This window comes from Westerdykella ornata (assembly GCF_010094085.1).
Source record: "Westerdykella ornata strain CBS 379.55 unplaced genomic scaffold EI97scaffold_35, whole genome shotgun sequence".
Taxonomy (NCBI): Eukaryota; Fungi; Ascomycota; class Dothideomycetes; order Pleosporales; family Sporormiaceae; genus Westerdykella; species Westerdykella ornata.
Genome location: NW_022986885.1, coordinates 1 through 19,422, shown reverse-complemented (window position 1 = coordinate 19,422; position 19,422 = coordinate 1). Strand labels below are relative to the sequence as shown.

At 52.1% G+C, this 19,422-nt stretch overlaps 7 protein-coding genes across 7 annotated transcripts; 5 read left to right on the top strand and 2 right to left on the bottom strand.

Annotated features, from left to right (window-relative positions):
- Positions 1–586: 586 nt before the first annotated feature.
- Positions 587–2,654, top strand: EI97DRAFT_201479 (WD40 repeat-like protein). Its single transcript, XM_033793684.1, has 5 exons — positions 587–1,054; positions 1,120–1,225; positions 1,380–1,805; positions 1,889–2,030; positions 2,167–2,654. Exons 1-5 carry the CDS (start codon positions 706–708, stop codon positions 2,404–2,406), a joined length of 1,263 nt encoding a protein of 420 aa, XP_033650166.1. The 5' UTR covers positions 587–705; the 3' UTR covers positions 2,407–2,654.
- EI97DRAFT_201480 (uncharacterized protein) lies at positions 2,655–5,039 on the bottom strand. The gene has a single exon (XM_033793685.1). The coding sequence runs from the start codon at positions 4,972–4,974 to the stop codon at positions 2,902–2,904; it is 2,073 nt and encodes a 690-aa protein (XP_033650165.1). The 5' UTR covers positions 4,975–5,039; the 3' UTR covers positions 2,655–2,901.
- A 124-nt stretch (positions 5,040–5,163) lies between these two features.
- On the top strand, positions 5,164–6,184 carry EI97DRAFT_201400 (uncharacterized protein). The gene is made up of 3 exons (XM_033793683.1): positions 5,164–5,284; positions 5,336–5,943; positions 5,999–6,184. The coding sequence occupies exons 1-3, from the start codon at positions 5,238–5,240 to the stop codon at positions 6,073–6,075; spliced, it is 732 nt and encodes a 243-aa protein (XP_033650164.1). The 5' UTR covers positions 5,164–5,237; the 3' UTR covers positions 6,076–6,184.
- An 887-nt stretch (positions 6,185–7,071) lies between these two features.
- On the top strand, positions 7,072–9,248 carry EI97DRAFT_461728 (uncharacterized protein; the record flags this gene model as incomplete). The annotated part of the gene is made up of 3 exons (XM_033801217.1): positions 7,072–7,314; positions 7,370–7,656; positions 7,703–9,248. The coding sequence occupies 3 exons, from the start codon at positions 7,072–7,074 to the stop codon at positions 9,246–9,248; spliced, it is 2,076 nt and encodes a 691-aa protein (XP_033650163.1).
- A 232-nt stretch (positions 9,249–9,480) lies between these two features.
- On the bottom strand, positions 9,481–12,331 carry EI97DRAFT_496461 (methionyl-tRNA synthetase; the record flags this gene model as incomplete). Its single annotated transcript, XM_033802477.1, has 4 exons — positions 9,481–11,297; positions 11,375–11,560; positions 11,873–11,876; positions 12,227–12,331. The coding sequence occupies 4 exons, from the start codon at positions 12,329–12,331 to the stop codon at positions 9,697–9,699; spliced, it is 1,896 nt and encodes a 631-aa protein (XP_033650162.1). The 3' UTR covers positions 9,481–9,696.
- A 535-nt stretch (positions 12,332–12,866) lies between these two features.
- EI97DRAFT_385354 (MFS general substrate transporter) lies at positions 12,867–14,679 on the top strand (the record flags this gene model as incomplete). Its single annotated transcript, XM_033796013.1, has 4 exons — positions 12,867–13,025; positions 13,108–13,925; positions 14,001–14,351; positions 14,418–14,679. The coding sequence occupies 4 exons, from the start codon at positions 12,867–12,869 to the stop codon at positions 14,677–14,679; spliced, it is 1,590 nt and encodes a 529-aa protein (XP_033650161.1).
- A 2,633-nt stretch (positions 14,680–17,312) lies between these two features.
- EI97DRAFT_452847 (putative alpha/beta fold family hydrolase) lies at positions 17,313–18,489 on the top strand (the record flags this gene model as incomplete). The annotated part of the gene is made up of 3 exons (XM_033800424.1): positions 17,313–17,655; positions 17,711–18,127; positions 18,176–18,489. The coding sequence occupies 3 exons, from the start codon at positions 17,313–17,315 to the stop codon at positions 18,487–18,489; spliced, it is 1,074 nt and encodes a 357-aa protein (XP_033650160.1).
- Positions 18,490–19,422: the final 933 nt, after the last annotated feature.

Below are 19,422 nucleotides of genomic sequence, written 5' to 3'. Positions count from 1 at the left end.
CCAATCACGGCGCGGGGCTTACTAAGGGCGCCTCACACCCGAGTTTTCTTCGATGCGGGCCGCACCCTTCCTTTTCTCCCTCACGAACCGCGATATCGCCGTCAGTCAGCCTCAAGGCCATGAGCTGGCGGAGTGACATCCCTTTCCGCCGGCGTTATGTCAGTGGGTTCAGGGAAGCAGGTTCCTCGAGGGAGCACCCGTAGTTAATCGCGCATTTTGTCGAAATAGTGATCGAGTGCGTTTCATATCCAGGGTTACATATGGTGTTGAGTCCAATGCGCTTTCTCATGAAGGCATGCATGTTACAGAGATTGTTGTTTATGAAAGTTGCTATTTGTATGGTCAAAAGGGAGTTTCCCTTGAAAAGTGGGAGATCAACAGAAGATGTGGACATGAGGGCTTGCATTGGTGACAATGCAATCACACACAACACATAGATCGTCCATGTAGGGCCTGTCTTACCTGTGAATATCGCCTATAGAGTCTGCAAATATTACGCTGGATGGAGCCCCAGTCCCTAATACAAGGCATGGAAAACGAGGAGTTTACGGACATGAACAAATTTTTACCTGGAACTGCAAACCAACACCACGACCTTCCATCCACCGCATATCATGCTCTCCAATCCATATACCTCTTCCCGCTGCCGGATATAGCAAGACATAGTCAAAACTCATACACATCAAGCACCCAGCAGCCTCAACCATGACCACCCTCACCCCCACTCTCAAAACAACCGCCTCCCTTCCACCCTCAACCTTCATCTACCGCATCCTCCCCACCGGCCCGCGCCTCAACCCCTACACCTACACCACTCCGCCCTCATCACTCGCGATAACCGCCTCCGACGACTCACTACGTTTCCTGGATCCCGCAACCCTCTCCCTCCTCCCTGCCGGCGTGATTACAAAGGTGCACGAGAGCGTCACGTGCCTGGAACGCGCCGACGATGCAGCAGGGAATTTGCTGGTTACAGCGGGAAGAGATGGAACTGTGAAGATGTGGGATGGGAGGCTGAGGGCGAAGGGGGCTTGTGTGCTGCGTGTTGACGTTCGTATGTTTTGCAACGAGTTCGTAAGAGGAGAGGAGGGTGGTGCTGACATGGTAATATGTGAACAGCACATAAACTCGTTTCAGCGATTGTTTGCGACTACGAGAAGAGCTTTCTGGCCGCTGGAATTGAGAATCCGAATGATGGTCCTGGGGACACACCGGTGTATATTTGGTAGGCCTTCCCACACTTTCCTCTCCTCAATCGTTCCTTTCCCCTCCTCCGCAGTTCGATGTCCTCATATACTTCCCATACTCCGTCTTTTTCACTCCTCAGGTTTTTCGATTCCAAAACGGTGCTCTTCTCACGTTTCCTAACACATAACCAGGGACATCCGCTCCCCCTCTACCCCCCGCCTGACCCTCCCAGACTCCCACACCGACACCCTAACAACCCTCTCCCTGCACCCCTCCCACCCCACCCTCCTCCTAACCTCCTCCACCGACAATCTCCTCTCCATCTTCGACACCAGCGCCGCCGACGAAGAAGACGCCTTGTATCAAGTCATCAACCACGGATCCGCCGTAGCGCACGCTGGCTTCTTGTTACCTGCCGATGGAAACGGAGAAGGGGATATCTTCGCCCTGGGCACGGATGAAACGGTGAGTTTCTATGCGCTGCAGAGCTCCAAAGAGGAGGACGTGGAGCCGAGTCCGCGGGTGATGGGGGATGTCAGGGAGCGGTTAGGGGTGGAGTATTTGGTGGGTGTGATGGGTGTGGGTGGGGAGAGGTGTGTGGTTGGTGGGAAGCACAGGTATGCTTTTCCACTGTGTCTGTGATTCTACGTCTTTCGTTGTCGTGGTAATATGATGGGAACGAGAGCTCACAGTGTGGCAGTGCGAACGCTCTAAGCATGATCCCTATACGCAAAAACGCCTCTTCCGGACCACTGGCATACGATTTCGACATATCCCGCTCCCTGCATTTTCCCGGTGCACATGGCGAGGAAATCGTGCGAGATGTTTTCGTAGACATTCACGTAAGTATCTTTCCCCTCGTTCGAAGCATCTGTTGTCATCGCAATTTCGGGCAAGATATCCCCTTCTTATAATTCCTTCCTACTCCCCACATCCATACACTTTACAGAAAGAGAAAGTCCTAACGCATACCCACAGACAAACACAGCCTACACCGTCGGCGAAGACAGCTACATCCGTGCCTGGAGTATGCCGTCTTCAAACACTCCCGCTGCGACCTCCACGCACCCTGCAGATATGGACATTGACGATGCCGAAGAGGAAGATGCTACGGAGAAGCGGGGAACAGAGAAGGAGAAGCGGAAGAAGGACAGAAAAGAGAAGCGTCGAGACAAGAAGGACAAGAAGAAGGAAAAGGAAAGGTTTAAGCCTTATTAAGAGAGAGATGTGTGTGGGGGTATTGTACAGGGCTCGAGACACTGGAATGCGGACTATATATGCTCGTAGGTTATGGCCGCTAGGAAGAGATAAATGGTCGACCTGCTCTAATATGGCAGCATATTTTCAACAACCACCAATTCCATTCTCCAACGTATAACGCTCATCCGTCCTCCTAACAACCAGAGCCCTCCTTGTGTTAGCACCCAACAGAGCTTCGCGCTGCTAATAACTACACAAGCTTGCAACCAGATCCTGGTAGAGTCGTGGTGGGCGGGAGCATGTCAGTCTGGCTCTACGGTTCTGATAACGCCCAAATCCCACTCACTCGTTGACGGCGCAATTCGCTTCCGAGTGGCGTTATGGATGGAGATCGCTAGCTCGCTAAACCCCCTATTCTCACAGAGATGCTGGAAGTTCGTATGCTCAATGTGCTCCGATCAGTCCCGAAGCAGAAGAACAACCTTCACGGCCATAAAGAGAACCCCTGCCGCTTTATTTCTTAATACCCACAACAACCAGATTCCTCGGACTCTGCTTATACTCAAACACGGGCTCGACCCAAGCATGCTCAATCTCCTCCTGCTCCCTCAACCAAAGCCATCTATCCGTAACAATCACCGCCTCCACAACCCCGGCACTAAACGCCATCAAGCTCCACATAACACTCAACTCCTTCTTCCTCTCCCGATACGCCTCTTCATACCCACGAATATCATCGTCCGTCAAACCCTCAATCTTACTCTTGATAAACTCGGGATCAACCTCGCAAAACGAATTCGGCGTAGTCAGCTTCGCAATCGCAGCGCGGACGTACGACACAAAATCCTTGTAGGCGAACTTGCGCAGCGTACCGATGGTAAGCGGCGTCGTGGTACCGTCGGAACTGAGGCCAGGGCCGCGACCGTTTGGCGGCATCCAGGTTACTCGGCTCTTGGTTCCTGCGGCTGAGACGGCGCCGCCTACGAGGCCGTCGGCATCGACGGGTGCGGCGACGATGCCGCGGTCGAGGAAGATGCGTTGGAGGAGCGCGCGGTAGAAGTGCCGCGTGAAGAAGAGCTCGCTGTCCTCGGGACCCCAGTTGAACGGGGCTTGGACGGCCATCATGCGCGCTGTGATGTTCAGGCGCAGACCGCGGGGTGGTTCGGAGGGTTCAGAGGGTTCGTTCACGGGGAGGAGGGGTTCGTGTGGGAGGGGACAAGTGGCGAGTTTTTCAGACATGGGGAAGCCGTGCGGGTCGAATGCGTTGGATGTTGAGGTTAGGCGAGGATGGTTAGGTCTCAGTGTTGGAAGTTTGTAGGTTGGGGGACCGAGGCGCTCGGTGAGGAGATTGTAGCAACAGCCTACCATTGCTACTGCGGATACGGCTGGGTTTAGAAGAAGTGACCTCAGTCCGTGGTGGACCAGGTTCCCGCAGGAGTGCAGAGAGATGACCATCAAGTTCGGTTCCCGAGATCTAGGTACAGTTGTTAGGTTGGATGGTTCTTCGACCACGTTGCTCTTGGTGGTTAGGTTATCCTCCGGTACTTTGGAGGTATCTAGGATTTGGTTGACGACGGGGCTGAGATCGCCATCTTTTATGATGTGCTCGACGTATTGCACACTTCCGTGTCCTTCGGTGTAGATTTGCAATGTCGTAGTGACAGCACTCTCCTCCGACGGCTTCGCAGTGGTTTCTGGGATGGTTCCTGTGCCGTTTTCAAGAACCTTCCCTGCTGGCGATAGTCCGCATTCCCCTGACTCACAATTGGCTTCGGTGGCTCCCTCATTTTCCGTCGAACCCGAGTCTATCATCTGCTCCGACTGCCCAATTGGCTCCTCTTTCTTAATCCCTTTTTTCCTCCTCTTCTGCCCTCCCCGAAACTCCTTCTTATTTCTCATAACAACAGGTTTAGGCACCAACTTCGCCAACACATCCATATTCTTTGCACCTGCTATATTATGCTGCTTGCTCTCCACCGCAACGATATGCTTGCAGTACGGTGGTGCAGCCAGTGCACGTCCAAGGTAGTTCTGGCCCGATCCGAAGTCCACAAGATGGGTTATCTCTTTCTTCCCGGAAGCCGCGATGTCGCTGGTAAGCTTGTCGACGTAACGTGCAAAGTTGTCGACTTCATGGACCTTTTTGACTTTCATACCGACCGCAACGTGGCGAGCTATACTGCTTTTGGTGGATTGCATCTCAGAACCTGGGGGAGGAAACTCTCGGGCAAGTAGATGCTTCCGCACGTCTTTGATGTACTGTAGCAAATCTTCTGGAGGAGCGGGTCCGCCTCGGAAAGATGGCGGGTCTCCCTCATCATCCACTCTATCAAACTGGCTTAAATCTTCTCTCATGAGGAGGTCCAAGATGTCCATAATATCCTGGTTTTTAAACCAGACTCGCCATGACTCCGGTAGTAGCGTGGTATACAAGTTAGGTGACCTGGTGTAAAAGTCCAGAACATGCACTCCTCCGCATAAAGTCTGCAATAGCCATGAAGTGGTCGAGAATTTAAGGAGCGAATCCACATAGTCATCTACGGAGGTGAAGTCCGGCGGGAGAGGGAGAGGAGTGTCCGGACCCATGGCAGCAAGTTCCGCATGGAGTTGCTTAAAATCTTTTTCAATAACACCGGCGTGGAAAGCCTGAGGCGTGCTCGGAGTTGATTTGGATATTTCAATGCACTTATAAAAGTTTAGGCGTGTGCACGGACCACATCACGTTCCTGGCCAGGGTCCAGCTTCAAGCTCCAGGTCAGCGTCATGACATTCAGGCACATCACGACTCCGTACACCACTCCTTCTCTGACCACTGTTTGCCGTCACAGCCCTCGCGCGAGTATACCGATATGGCGTCCGGGATAGGGGATGAGGACCCGTTCTTGCAGGTCCAAGCGTGAGGACTCCCTTTCGTTATGAGCCGACACCCCGACTGACAGCCGAGTAGAGATGTGCTGTCTGCCTTGAATACCACCCGCCCCCTATTTTCTTCATACCTGCGTATTCGGTCGTCTGCCTCCTCTGCAAACTCCCCAGAGCTTCGAGAAGCCCGCAACGAGCTTGAACAAACACTCCATGAACTCACTCAAGATCTCGAGGATCTCATGGAAAGCGTTAAGGCGGTCGAGCATGATCCGTATCGTTTTGGACTCGAGATCGATGAAGTGGAGCGGCGGCGACGGCTGGTGAAGGAGGTCGGGGATGAGATTCAGAGCATGCGGGAAGAGCTGGCGAGGGCGGTTCAAGGTGGTCACAATAAGGGCAAGGCAGCCGTCAACGGGGATATCCTACCGGACCCTGACTCCTTCGAGGACGAGGATCACTACGCCGCATTCGAGCATGAGCGACAAATGGAGATGATGCAGGAGCAGGACGAGGCACTAGACGATGTCTTCAAGACGGTGGGCAACCTGCGACAACAGGCGGACGACATGGGTCGCGAGCTGGAAGAGCAAGGGGAGCTACTCGACGACTTTGACACCGTAGCGGATAGGGTCGGGGGGAAGCTGCAAACCGGCCTCAAGCGAGTCGGTTGGGTCATCAAGAAGAACGAAGGTGCGATGAAACTGAAGCACGGATTACGTCTACGACGTCTGCTAACCCAGCGCAGATAGATGGTCCAGCTGCTGCATTGGAGTCCTCATCTTTGTGCTAATTCTCCTGCTCGTACTGCTTCTGATACTTTAAGTACGACATGGAGGGTATTGATCTATGGATCCCGAACAGACAGCTCGCCGGTTTGCGGACCATGCTTCCTCATGGCGTCTCTGTTGCCTCCGCCAGGGACCCACAAGAGTAGGGAATGATGAGAAGCCATACTTCCAAATGGTATCTATATGTCACAGCCGGTATGGACACAAATCGAACTTGAATTGGCCAAAGTCGGGACACTGACAGCTTCTAGACAACCGCCGGAAGAACACGATTGCAACGCTTGCGTAATGAAACCTGAGGAACGCAGATGCTGCTGTGTTACAGACATACCACCGTTGCCGAGACTTGGGTGGCATTGCCGGGTTGGTTGTCGTGGAAATATGAGTTCATGCGGCTATGCAGGTACATCCCTGCCAAGTCGTTATGCACACGTGCTGAGGAATTCACCACCTGTCCAGCTGAGAGGCGGCGGTGATCTACAGCTCCCGGAAGAACAATATCTTTGCGACGAGGTCATCGACCAACCGATCGTGTACTAACTCGTCACGCTTCACTTAAAAGATTGTTCACTCAAGGCGCGTCCCTGCGTGTCCTCTCCAAAGAGAGAGAAGGGCGTCCTGGCTGTGTGAAACCAATCAAATCTGCGTTCCACAGCACTCCTTGCGTTCTGTCCATTTTTCTTTTAATATGTCTTGTTTCCCGGGAATGCTTCCAGTACATTTGGTACGGTTAGGTGCCAAACAGTCCTGGGGGTTGTTCCTGAGACGCCACAAGTCGGAGGGCGTGTTCAGGCTTAATCAGTGCTTTCGTCCCATCTTAAGTCCACTCATATCGGAGGTCACCTTGCTCCGCGTCACTCTGTACGTGGGCTGTATCTGCTCTCTGGCATCTTCACAATCACTAATTGTTTTCGCGATGAGCCACCCTTCGCAGTCTCTTTGCATTCGCTATCCGCACTCGCTATAATCTTTTCTTTACGTTTCTCAGTCCGCACGGGCTCTGCCCGAGCACAGCTCAGATATCCACCTCATGGCAGCTTCGGAAAGCAGCAATGGAGAAGCTAGCCAGCTACCCAAGCCAGAAGCTGTTCCTGTCTCTATTTCGGTTTCGAAGAAGCTCCCCCGGCGCCAATTGACCCTCCTTAGCCTAACGGTCTGTCTGAACGTCTTGCTGTGGACATCAATTCTTACTCTAATATCCGCTGTTTACCTGTTTGCTTCTAATCCCAATGACACCGTCAACATCCCCACTGAGATCCTCACAACTCTCTCGGTACGTTGTCTATTCCCTAGTTGTTGTGGCAGGACATATCTTATCAAGAAGACAGGCCCTGGCATCAGTCGGCTACATCATTGTTCACACTATATTCTCTCTCAAGCAGAGGATATGGCGGCACCAACAACGCGATCCTTCAATTATCAAAAAGACAACGTACGTTGCCGTCCGCATTGCCGTCTCACTATGTACCCTCTGGCTCTTGACGAACGGGTGGAACATGATCATGGTTGCAAGAAGACCAGCATGTCTTCCAGCGGGACCGGGGATTGCAGCTTGGGAGAGCGGAGTGACTTGTCTCGTCGGACGTGTCAGCTTTGCGCTATCCTTCATTGCTCTGTACGTCAACAATTTCTCAGCTTCTGCGATACTGACGGCCTGACAGAGTAGCCTCATGCACGCTCTTCGGTATGCTGGGCGTCCTCCGCCGGCCTTTCGAAGCGCATGTCTTCAAGGCCACCTACCACGACTCTGTTAATCTACATCCTACGCCTAATCCGTCTCGTAAGCCCTCACCCACGCGCAGCATATCCAACATATCGGAGAAATCTCGCAGCCGATGCAAACTTCCTCGCAGAAGAAGCAGCATTGCCACCACCGATGTCGAGACCCTTGATCTGTCGTCCACTTCCTTGCCCTCTACCATACATGCGCCTTCCCCTATCCGCTCTATTGGTCTTGGGATATTCACTTCTTCAGCACAGCCACCGCCTCTCCCAGCTACCTATAATACTCCAGCATCGGGATCGGCGTCCCAATCCAGCTCCACGGAAACAACAGTCGTTACGCCACCTCCCCTGCTCCCATCTCTCCTCCCACCATTCGTCCAACCTACATCCACACCCAGAGCAACACCACCCCACGCAGCAGGGCTTCCCCCACCCCCACGCATGTCCTCCCTCATCGCCCCATCCGGCTTCGTTCCCCTCACCGTCCCGGTGCAACTGTCGCACTCGGCGTGGCGAGCTGTCCATCCGACACTGCCATCCCCGCTCGGCCCTGCTTCACGCTCGAACCCAAATCTACCGAGGGTATCCAGCACCGCAAGCTTTACGTACCGTAATCGGTACTCACGGTCCTCAGTGTCGCTGACGAGGCCGCATCGCCTGAGCTCCGGGACGCCGGCAGGGAGTCTAAGTGCGAGTCGAGCGGGGAGTGAGAGGAGTGGGAGTACGGGACCGGCGGAAGAAAGGAGGGGGAGTCCCGAGGGTGGCAGCAGCAGCAAGGATGGAGAAGAAGATAGGAGCGGTGGGGATGCTAGGAAAGCGAGTGCGGCGGAGATTGCCTATGCGATTTTGAATGGCACGGATATCCCGGGGATGGAGGTGGTGCCTACAAGGATCCTTTATAGCGCTGGTGGAAGGGGAGGGAGGTATAAGATGGGCCATGTTAGGCGTGCTAGTGCGCCGGATGCGGGGAGTGTGGTGGGTGGGGCGGAGATGGGGAGGGGTAGGATGGCTATGGGATGGAAGCCGCGTCTTGGAGCGGGGGAGGATTGTGGGAGCGGTGAACGTATGGTCGGAAGGAAGATGTGCAAAGGGGTTATGAGGTCTTCGTCTGCGGAACTGCTGAGTCGGTTTAGTCCGGATAGCAGTCCAGACGGCAAGGACGTTAATCTGCGAGTAGAGTTGGAGAAAGAGTTAGATATCAGGGGGAGAAGTAGAAGCCATCCTGGGTCTGGTTCAGAAACGGGGTCAGGAGGCGGAGAGGGAGACGAAGTTCAGGGTGGTGCGAGCATAGATGCCGAGGAGGAAAAAGGGGACAGAGAAAGCGTGACAGGGGAAAGGAAAGGGAAGAGGAGAACGAGCCGCATGCCGCAACCTCCGCGGATATTCAAGCGCGGTTCCAGGGGCGATGGATTTGCTGGCGTGGGTGGAGGTGAGTGGGAGGAAGTGAAGAATAAGCCACTGCCGAAGATTGCGATGCTGTGATGTTCTCTCGAAGATTTTGGGATTGGAGGGAGATATGGAAGGGCTGCTTGTACTGGTACTTTTATTTGGTCGAGGGAATAGGCCTTGATTTCCCACTTCCTGCTCGTTTTAGTTGGGGGAAGGAAACGAACTTACTTGGGGTAATAGAAGCGGTGATCAAGAACTCGAACATTATCGTCGTGCGGAATCAAGTAATATGTCTGTAGCCGAGTGCATTTCTATCACATCAAGGGTTCAATAGTTACGTCGGTTAAGACAAAGGGAAACACCGTAATACTAACGAGGACGACAACAGGAAACGTAGCGAAACCAAAGCAGCGATCGAGGGTCGGAATCAATGTGCACAGATGCAAAGTCATGAAATTCGTGCCTAAGTCCTATCCCACCGAGGCCCATTAATAAGGCCAAGGTCGAGCTCCTATCCGGAGGAATCAATTTTCAAATACGTTCAAATGTCTCGTGAAACCGCGCTTTTCTTCGCCTTCATGGCAATTTCTTCCTCTCGAAGTTTCCTTGCCTCTTCACTACCGAATAGCCTTCTCCATTCTTCCGCTTTCTCTGGCTTGATGCGGGTGAAGAGATATTCAGCCTTGCCAATTTCATGACCGGGCTTCACAGAATCCGCATTCCAGGCGTCCGGGATTGCAAGTGGTTCCATGCGCAGCTGCTTACTGATGGATCTCGCTGTCCCAGGCATGTAGGGTGCGATGAGCGAGGCAAGTAGATGGACCAGATTGATAGCGTGGCCAACGACAGCGGCACATTTGGAAGGGTTGTTTGCAGCCAGACTGTTGTCAAGCTTGTGGAATTGAATAAAAGCATTTCCCATCTGCGATATGTGGAGGATCGTGGAGGAGGCCGCACGAACCTTGACAGCGTCGAGTTCTTCAATGTATCGGAAGAGAAGATTGTTCACCTCTTGTTTCCAAGCGTCAAAAGAGTTTTCGTGATACTTGGTCCAGTCTGGCACGATATTATTGCAATGCTGTGAGTTGACAAACTTCAAAACACGGTTGACGAAATTGCCGAAATTCTTCAAAAGTAAGTTATTGTTGCAACTGATGAAAGAGTCCCAGGTAAACTCGGTGTCGCCCGACTCGGGTCGATGAGAGAGTAAGTAGTAACGCCATACATCGGACGAAACCCCGGTCTTTTTGGCAGAATCGCCGAAAACGCCGATACCACGGGATTTGGAGAACTTGCCGCCCTCGTAGGTTAGGTAATCCGTGGTAGATAGATGATGCAATTTTGTCCAAGTCTCCGCCGTACCAATCTGAGAACCAGGTAAGATGACGGAATGATAGACAACGTTGTCTTTCCCAATGAACTGATATAGCTGGACATGCTCAGGATTCCGCCACCACTGTTCCCACTGGTCGGTATACCCAGCGGTAATAGACACATAACCGATACAGGCATCGAACCATGAGTAGATGACCTTGTCATGATACTCTGGCAGAGGAACTTCGGTTCCCCACTTCATATCTCTTGTTATGCTCCGTGGTTGCAACCCTTCCTTCAGCCAGGCGGAAGTGATGTTTTTGCCGTTGTTTGACCAAGCGCCTTTTTCTGAGGACTCCTGAAAGAATGCTTCGATCTGGGGTTGCAGCTTGTCCAATTCCAAGAAAATGTGTTTCGTATCCCTGGTGACCGGCGTAGAACCATCCACTTTACACCGCGGATTCTTAAGTTCGAGAGGTTCGAGCAGTTTCCCACAAAGGTCGCACTGATCGCCTCGAGCATCTACGTAACCGCAGGCTGGGCATTCTCCTTCCACGAAGCGATCTGCAAGGAACGAACTGTGTTCTTCGCAGTAGAGCTGAGTAGTCGTCCGTTCCTTGAGATATCCATTTTCTTTCAACTTCAGGAAGATGTGTTGCGTAATCTCCGTCTGAAGCTTGGTCGTCGTGCGGCCAAAGGTGTCGAAACTGATGTCGAACCACTTGTATATTTCGGCATGGATCGCGTGATACTTGTCGCACAGTTCTTGTGGTGTACAGTTCTCCACGAGTGCTCTGGCTTCGGTTGTGGTTCCGTACTCGTCCGTGCCTAAAAGAAAGAAAGCACAGGATCAGATCAGTCCCGTTTAACTTGCCTTTGAGGATTGATTGTTCAAAGGCACTTACCGCCAACGTAGAGCGTGTTGAGACCCCGTCCTCTGCAGTCTCTTGCAAAGATATCCCCTGAAAGAACACACCCTATGATATTTCCAAGGTGTGGCAGGTTGTTCACATATGGTAGGGCGCTAGTAACCAGTATGTTCCGTTTTCCAGGCTCTGGATTGAGAGGCCCGCACTTGAGTCGGTCTTCAGCTATAGTCGGGGAGATTGGCAGTCTTCAGCCATAGTCGGGGAGATTGGCAGTGTGGAGCTAAGACAAGAGTGTCGAATGAGTGATCGTGGTCAGGTAGGGAGGGGGTGTAGGAACGGTGGGGCGACGGAGAGGAGCGGTCTCTGTTTCTGTTAAATAAGATTCGGGCTTAGGCGTGGAGAGCTGCACTATTGGCTTATAGCCGACGAATTAGAGGTGGAAGGTAGGAGAAGTGGGTTGGGTCGGAAAAGCTTTGAGTGACTCATCTCTACCGCCAAGAGATGCTGACGGCGGCTGTAGACCGGGAAACTTACTGCACTGAAAGAGGCTAGGTACGTTTGCACAAAGAAACCTACTACGCCCTAACAAGCAGGACCTTATCGGTCCACGACGAGGAAGCTTTCAACTCCCGCTACATATGCCGTAATCCAATACTAGCTGTATTAATAGTACACGCAGAGATTACCTAGGTAGTACCTGGAAAGGCAGCAAAAGTTTGTTTGTTTAAAAGATAGACATGGCAAGTAGTTTTAGTTAGCGCCTAGAAAGGATTGCTGTAGTCAATACACGAAGTTATCATGCCCGGTTTGGTTTTAAAAGCGGCTTCAGAATCTTGGGCTAGAATGCGGCTAGATGGCGCTAAAATTACTTCCGTGGAAACCACTCACACCCGTGGACCCCTGTCTACCCGTAGCTTCCGCAGGTCGGATTTTGAATCCAGTTCCTGAACCAAACAGGCCTAGTGCACGTAAGACCAAGGCTGTAACAGACATCATACACAGTAGATTGATTTAGTGACTATTTCTTGGCAGTGGTAGCTACTGTCCAATCTCCCCAGTAAACTGTACCCCTTGACTTTCCATTGTAACCTCCACCAACCAATAGGTGTATGCGCTTTGAGCTGTTGATGGAACAATGCAGTGGGATAATAAAATCCGCAAGGTGCGGATCAATCACCTATCAACTGCCGCAGGCACGCACCTGTGGGAACGCTATGAAGACGTCGCAACTACGCCGCAACTACGCCGCAATCACGCAGCAGATGAGACAACTCTGTTGACCAATCAAAACCAGTAAAGATGTGTTTCAATAAGAGAACTCTCGTTAACCGCAAGGCAACAGCGGCTTCTCGATCCTCGGCGAATGTACCAGAGAGACGCATTTTGACGTCCCCTCAATGGGCTCATTCTCCGATTGATGCTTTTGGTCGTCGATCAAGCCGCCATCGTCTCTACCCGCAAGCTTCTTCCTTGGCTCACATAACGTCTCCCTCCACGATCAAGCATGACAAGCCCCGGAGGCATCGAAATGCGACCTCCCTCGAGCTCCGCTGAGATTGCAACCTTCTCGCGGCACTCCTCTGCTCAGGATACGTCCACCCCGACGCGTGAGCCACAGTATCCATCTGGCTTCAAGTTCTGGCTTGCTCTCTCGACACTATGCCTGGGCATTTTCCTCGTCACGCTGGTGCGTCTGACAATTCATGATAGATTGCCCCTGTGCCACAAGAAGAACCGAATGCTCACGCGCTCGAATCGCCCTGTAACAGGACAACACCATCGTTGCCACCGCTATACCGTACATCACAGACGAGTTCCACTCGCTCAAAGACATCGGGTGGTACGGGAGCATCTACCTCATGGCCCTTTGCGTATCGCAACTCCCCTTTGGCAAGCTATCCGCACTGTACCCCATCCGGGGCGTCTACACCGGCGCCATACTCGTTTTTCTCGTCGGTTCTGCCATATGCGGTGCCGCCCCCAACTCTCCCGCCCTCATTGCCGGCCGTGCCATTGCTGGCCTAGGCTCATCGGGTCTCTTGATCACGGCCTATGCCATTATACCTAGCATCGCTCCACAACCGAAGCGCGCATTGTGCCTAAGCCTTGTTTCAATGGCTCGGTCGGTTGCCGCTACCGCTGGCCCCTTGATCGGGGGAGCTCTCACCCAGAACGTCTCGTGGCGGTGGTCCTTCTATATCAATCTGCCCCTCGGAGCCGTCATATACCTGGCTTTCTGGTTCTCCGTCACTCCGCCGAAACATGCAGGGAAGTCCACCACTTCCATATCTGACCTGACCCAGACGCTTGATCTTATCGGATTTGCTGCGTTGATACCGTCTGTCATTTGTCTGCTGCTGGCATTGCAGTGGGGAGGTGTACAATACCCCTGGTCCGACGCTCGCATCATCGCACTGCTCGTCGTGTTCGGTGTTCTCGGAGCAGCTTTCATAGCTCTCGAATTCTGGCAGGGCGAAAATGCGATGCTGCCGTCGCGCATCTTCACCCAGAGGTCCGTGTCATACGCCTCCTTCTACGGCTTTTGCACTAGTGGGGCTATCTATGTGCTGACTTACTATCTCCCCATGTATGTGGTACCTCCCCTTACTTTCCACCTTCCTGTTCAAGTAGATATACACCTACTGACCTCCACGCCATGCAGATGGTTTCAAGGTGTCAACGGAGCTAGTCCACTCACCTCGGCGGTAAATACACTTCCTTGGCTCATCACGAGTGTCATCACCCTAATTGGTGGCGGGATACTCATATCCAAGCTTGGCCATGCTGACGCCTGGATGCTGGTCAGAACTGTCTTTGGCTCAGTCGGGTCGGGGCTCTTCATGACATTTACTCCTGATACAAGCACGGGGAAATGGATCGGTTTCCAGATCATATTTGCCATCGGCTCGTCCTTATTCAGCGTGACGCCTTTGATCATTGCCCAAAGCCGGCTCGCCCAGAAGGACATTCCGATCGGTTCCAGCATGGTTGCTTTTGCACAGATCATGGGGAGGTAAGTTGCTTCACATCTGATGTGTTACCCGACCTACGAACATAGACTGATATTCTCTGACCTTAGCTCGATCTTTCTATCGGTTGCTCAGGCGCTTTTCACGACCCATCTGACATATAGTCTTAAGCGGCTCGGCATTGATGGTGTAAACGGAAACACTGTCGCCAGCAGCGGTATTACGAACCTCACCAACGGTTTATCAGAAGAGGTTAAGAGAGAGGTGCTGCGCGTCATTAACAATGCTCTTACGGACTCGTGGCGTCTTCCAGTTGTGCTAACATGCATTTCGATCGTTGGAGCCTTGGGAGTGGAGCATTCCAATCAATAATTTGTGCTTACCCCCACTTCTCTCAAAGTAGTCCTTAACTTTCCCTCGTGCCGCTTCAACCACGGCTCCATCTTCTACCGTAGTAGGCACAGTGATCTCCCGGGTATATTCACCGCTCACGCCATTCTTAAGAAGTTCCCGCAGAACTCGTCGTAGCATTTTCCCTGACCGCGTCTTTGGGATAATGCCGTTGCCCAAGATCATACCCCCCAGGGAAGCAAAAGCACCCACTTGGGTCCGCACGAGCTGTGGAATCTCTTCTTCAATTCGGACGTCGCTTACTTCCGATCGACAGCTGTCTGGGGTGGCTAGGGTGATGAAAGCGAAAGGAAGCTCGCCTTTGGTATCATCCGGAACCCCGGTAATGCAACATTCTGCGACAAGAGGGTGAGTCAAGATCGCTTGCTCAATACCGCCTACGAAATTGGTTAGGGATAGAAACAGATTGGCAGTGCTCAAGCTTACCGCTCGATAACCGATGTGCGCTCACTTTGAGCACATCGTCGCTTCGACTCATCACATACACATACCCGTCGCCGTCCTTCCATCCATAGTCGCCGGTACCGAAGTATTGACCTTCGAATCGTTGGAAGTAGCTCTTATAGAACCCGTCGTCGTCCTCCCAAAGCGTTTGAAGCGCCGTAGGAGCGAGCGGGACCCTGAGCACAAGATGCCCTAGTACCCCCGATTGTACGTCCTGGCCTTCGTCATCTACGACACACACTTGATGACCTGGCATTGGCTTTCCGGCGCTCCCAAGCTTGAGAGGCAGGGACACTGTGGCTGGTTGAATAGAATTGTTCCAGTATTCCAGGCCTTGGTGTGGCGCAAGCGCTCGTGCAGTGATGGGAGGTCCGATCTCAGTCGACCACCAGTTATCCACGACTTGGGCGGCCTTTGCGCCGTATCTTTCCAAGAGCCTTTGATACATGGACACTAAGGACGGCTCAGAGCGCTCACCTGCCAGAAAGAGCGCTTTCAGCGATCGTAAACCGCCGCATTCTCCGATCCTAGAAAGGTGATCATTTGAAGGATCATCTATTCTGATGGCCCGAAGCGCGGTAGGTGCGGTGAACATGACACTCACCTTATACTCCTCCACTATACGCCAGAAGGCAGAGGCATCGGGTGTTCCAATCGGCTTACCTTCGTATAGAACGGTCGTAGCACCTGTAAGCAACGGCGCATAGAGAATGTACGAGTGTCCGGCTACCCAGCCAATATCTGAAGTTGTGAAGATCACGTCGCCAACTCCGGGCCCATGGATGCCGAAGATATAACCGATGGTGAAAGCTAAGCCTACAGCGTGCCCGCCGGCGTCACGCCGCACACCCTTTGGAAGGCCGGTGGTGCCAGATGTGTACATGATATACACGGCCTCTTGGCTCTTCACCGGCACGCAATCTGCCTTGACCCTGCGTGCCTTCGCATCAGCCACAAGCTCTTGCCACGATGATTGAGCGGTGAGGGTTCGCTTTTCTCTCCCATGGAGAAGCGATTGTGTCAGTTGCGGTAGTGTATTCCGCCAACAGCTTTTGAAGTTCCACCGTAATTACTCTCGCTGCCATACCAAGACTCGGTTGGGCTTATGAAGCGACAAGCGGATTGCCTCTTCGACCAAGGGCTGATATGCTATAGCAGGGTTATTGCCAACAACACTGCAGGAAGCCGTGAGGATGAGCGCAGGCTTGCAAGCTTCGATACGCTGCGCGAGTGCTTTGGGTGCAAATCCACCGAAGACAACCGAATGGATGGCTCCAAGACGGTTGACCGCCAACATTCCTATCAGCGCAGCTGGTATCATGGGCACTAAGCAAGTTAGATCTATCATTACGCACGAGAGGGTGAAAATAATACTCACTGTATAACATAATTGTGTCACCGCGCTCTATGCTGAGCTCTGCAAGAGCCCCGGCCAGTGTCTCTACTTCATCAAGCAGTCGACTGTACGTGTACGCTTCTTTTGTGTTGGTAACAGGACTATCATATTGGATAGCCACTTGATCCCCATAACCTGCAGAGACATGGCGGTCAACACAGTTGTAGCATGTAGAAATTTCGCCCCCAGGGAACCAGTTCCATGCCGGCTGCACCACCCCACTCTGAAGCTTTCTCTGAGTCTTCTGGTAGACGTCTTGGGGCTCTTTGTGCCAGTGTAGTCGTTTGGATTGACGAAGCCAGAAGGTCTCAAGATTCTGAAGGCTTTCTCGATGGACCTCATCCTGAACAAACGTGGCATTGGATATTTCTGAGTTCATTTTGACTGGAAATAAATCAAGATTTCTCGTCCTTGGGAATGATAACATTCCTCGTCGGGTGCAAGTGGGCAGAGGCTGTTTCTGCACGACAAGGGAAAAGTCAAAGAGCACAGCAAGCTGTGAGAGCCATTATGACAAGAAATGGCCATAATATCTTCTAGCGTGACGAAGCTATGGTTACTGGCTTGAATAGCAGCTATCACCACGTCGGAGATAGACGTATTCAGAAACCGCCGAAGATTGGTGCAGAAATAACGTGATATACATCCTGATCACTATACTCACAAAGCCTTACACATCACTTGACCTCATAAATTCATAATTTGTTGGATCGGAAATCTCGATTCAAACAAAGCGATTTTCTAGCTGTGGATAATGCCAGCCATTGTGATAGCAGCAGCGCTCTGCAGCTTGTGCATCTGGCTCCAGTTCTTCTTTCGAGATTCACAACATCCGCCCGAGGCACATACAATCACGCTCGCGAAAGCGCGTGTGGAAGTCGCAGAGAGACGGGGCTCTACCAAGCCGCCGTACCTCAAAGACGCTTTCCCGGGCGGGAGGCATGTCAGGACAGTATATGGCACGATTCAGGTGTTTGAATGGGGTCCCTCGGATGGAGAGAAAGTCCTGATGCTGCATGGGCTGGGCACGCCATGTATAGCATTGAGCAATATGGCGAGGGGTTTCGTCGAGAAGGGCTGCCGGGTCATGCTTTTTAGTGAGCAGTACATTAGATCCCAGATCCAAGTATCCATCGCTCACATGAATACCAGAGCTCTTTGGAAGAGGCTATTCGGACGCACCAAACGATTTGAGACATGACGCTCGCTTATACACCAGCCAAATCTTGCTTGTCCTCGCAAGCTCTCCTCTCTCATGGGCAGGCTCCTCGGCATTCCATATCGTAGGATTCTCTCTCGGCGGCTCTATAGCCGCTGGATTCGCCGCTTATCACGCGCATATGCTTCGTTCGATGACTCTTATCTGTCCTGGAGGTTTGATTCGCAAGTCACACATCAGTTGCCGAGACAGAATCTTGTACTCTCGGGGTATACCCCAGTGGGCGCGCTTAAAGCTGCTCCGCCGTGACCTCGAGCCACGAGCTGGCACCTGGAGTATGGAAGAACGCGACAAGACTGATGAGGCGGGTATCGATTTCGATGAGGTGCCTATCGCCATGGAACGGCCCTGTGCGAGCATTGGCGACGTGATTCGTTGGTAACTGCAGAGAAATCCAGGGTTTATTGCGTCGTATCTAAGCACAGTACAAAGCTCTCTAGTCTATGGGCGACACGATCAATTGTGGAGAGATTTGGGAGAGGAACTCAGGCGGCGGCAGTCATCAAATCCACCACCAGGTCTGTCAGGAGGACGTATTTGCCTGATACTTGCTGAAGACGACGTGATCGTGGTCAAAGACGAGTTGATAGAAGATGCCCAAAGGGTTCCCCCCATGGCAACAGTGGACACATTCATCCTGAAGGGAGGTCATGAGATCGCTATATCGCGGGGCAAAGACATGGTAACCATAGCAATGCAAAACTGGAGATGAAAACTAAGGGAGATGCCATGTTCATGCACGATGCAGGTGGGTCCCGTGGATGGTTTTGGGCAAGGCCTGCAAAACTGAGCATGAAGCTTCTAGCCTTTATGGCATCGTCAGTCACTCATATAAAAACTTCATCTCCTTTAGCCAGTTCGTTCGTCTAACTTTTCGTCTGAAACATCCTAGCGCGATAACATTATAAGAGAGCAATTCTGTTTTCAGGCCTATGGAGTCGAGGTGAAGACTAAACATGCGGATGGCTTCGCATGCCTCCTAGCACCCATAAGGGTACCCTACTGGGCCTGGTGTTTGGCTCCGCCAAGGTTCCAAGGTTCCGCCGGCACCTAAACACTACCCTACCTAGGTAAGCTAATAAAGATAATATGCGCAGCGCAAAGCATTATCTACAAGTTTACTATTAGAAGCGTTCTAAGACTTTACAACTAGAGCTATTTTTCATAGATAATAAAGTAGCTAAACATTTTATTTTCTGCATAGAATATATAGTTATTATAGTGCTTATAACGTACTTGACAAGCGAGCGGCGCGGACAAGCGAGCGGCGCGCATCGTGCGACCACACGCGTTACTACCTTCAACATGCGATGGATCAACCAACTTCCTCCCAATTACTTTTAAATGAGAGTCGAGTATTCCTTGCCTAATCTGCTATTGCACAAGGCCAATTTCAAAAGGTTAAACCAGCTGCAAGGGCATACGGTGCTCCTGAAACTACCCTTCGTCGACGATGTGCCGGAATCCCTTCACGATGTGACTGCACACCTAATTCAAAGAAGCTCACAAAGATCGAAGAATCCGTTATTCTTGAGCGTATTCTCGATCTAGATTCATGAGGATTTCCGCCCCGGTACAGCACTGTTAGAGATATGGCCAACCAACTCCTCGCAGCACGTGGTACCAATACAGTCGGCAAGAAATG

Coding starts and splice junctions, on each gene's coding strand:
- EI97DRAFT_201479 (XM_033793684.1), top strand. CDS start 706: ATGACCACCCTCACCCCCACTCTCAAAACAACCGCCTCCCTTCCACCC. Junction 1,055..1,119: donor TGTGCTGCGTGTTGACGTTC/GTATGTTTTGCA, acceptor ATATGTGAACAG/CACATAAACTCGTTTCAGCG. Junction 1,806..1,888: donor GTGGTTGGTGGGAAGCACAG/GTATGCTTTTCC, acceptor ACAGTGTGGCAG/TGCGAACGCTCTAAGCATGA.
- EI97DRAFT_201480 (XM_033793685.1), bottom strand. CDS start 4,974: ATGGGTCCGGACACTCCTCTCCCTCTCCCGCCGGACTTCACCTCCGTA.
- EI97DRAFT_201400 (XM_033793683.1), top strand. CDS start 5,238: ATGGCGTCCGGGATAGGGGATGAGGACCCGTTCTTGCAGGTCCAAGC. Junction 5,285..5,335: donor CCGTTCTTGCAGGTCCAAGC/GTGAGGACTCCC, acceptor ACAGCCGAGTAG/AGATGTGCTGTCTGCCTTGA. Junction 5,944..5,998: donor GGTCATCAAGAAGAACGAAG/GTGCGATGAAAC, acceptor AACCCAGCGCAG/ATAGATGGTCCAGCTGCTGC.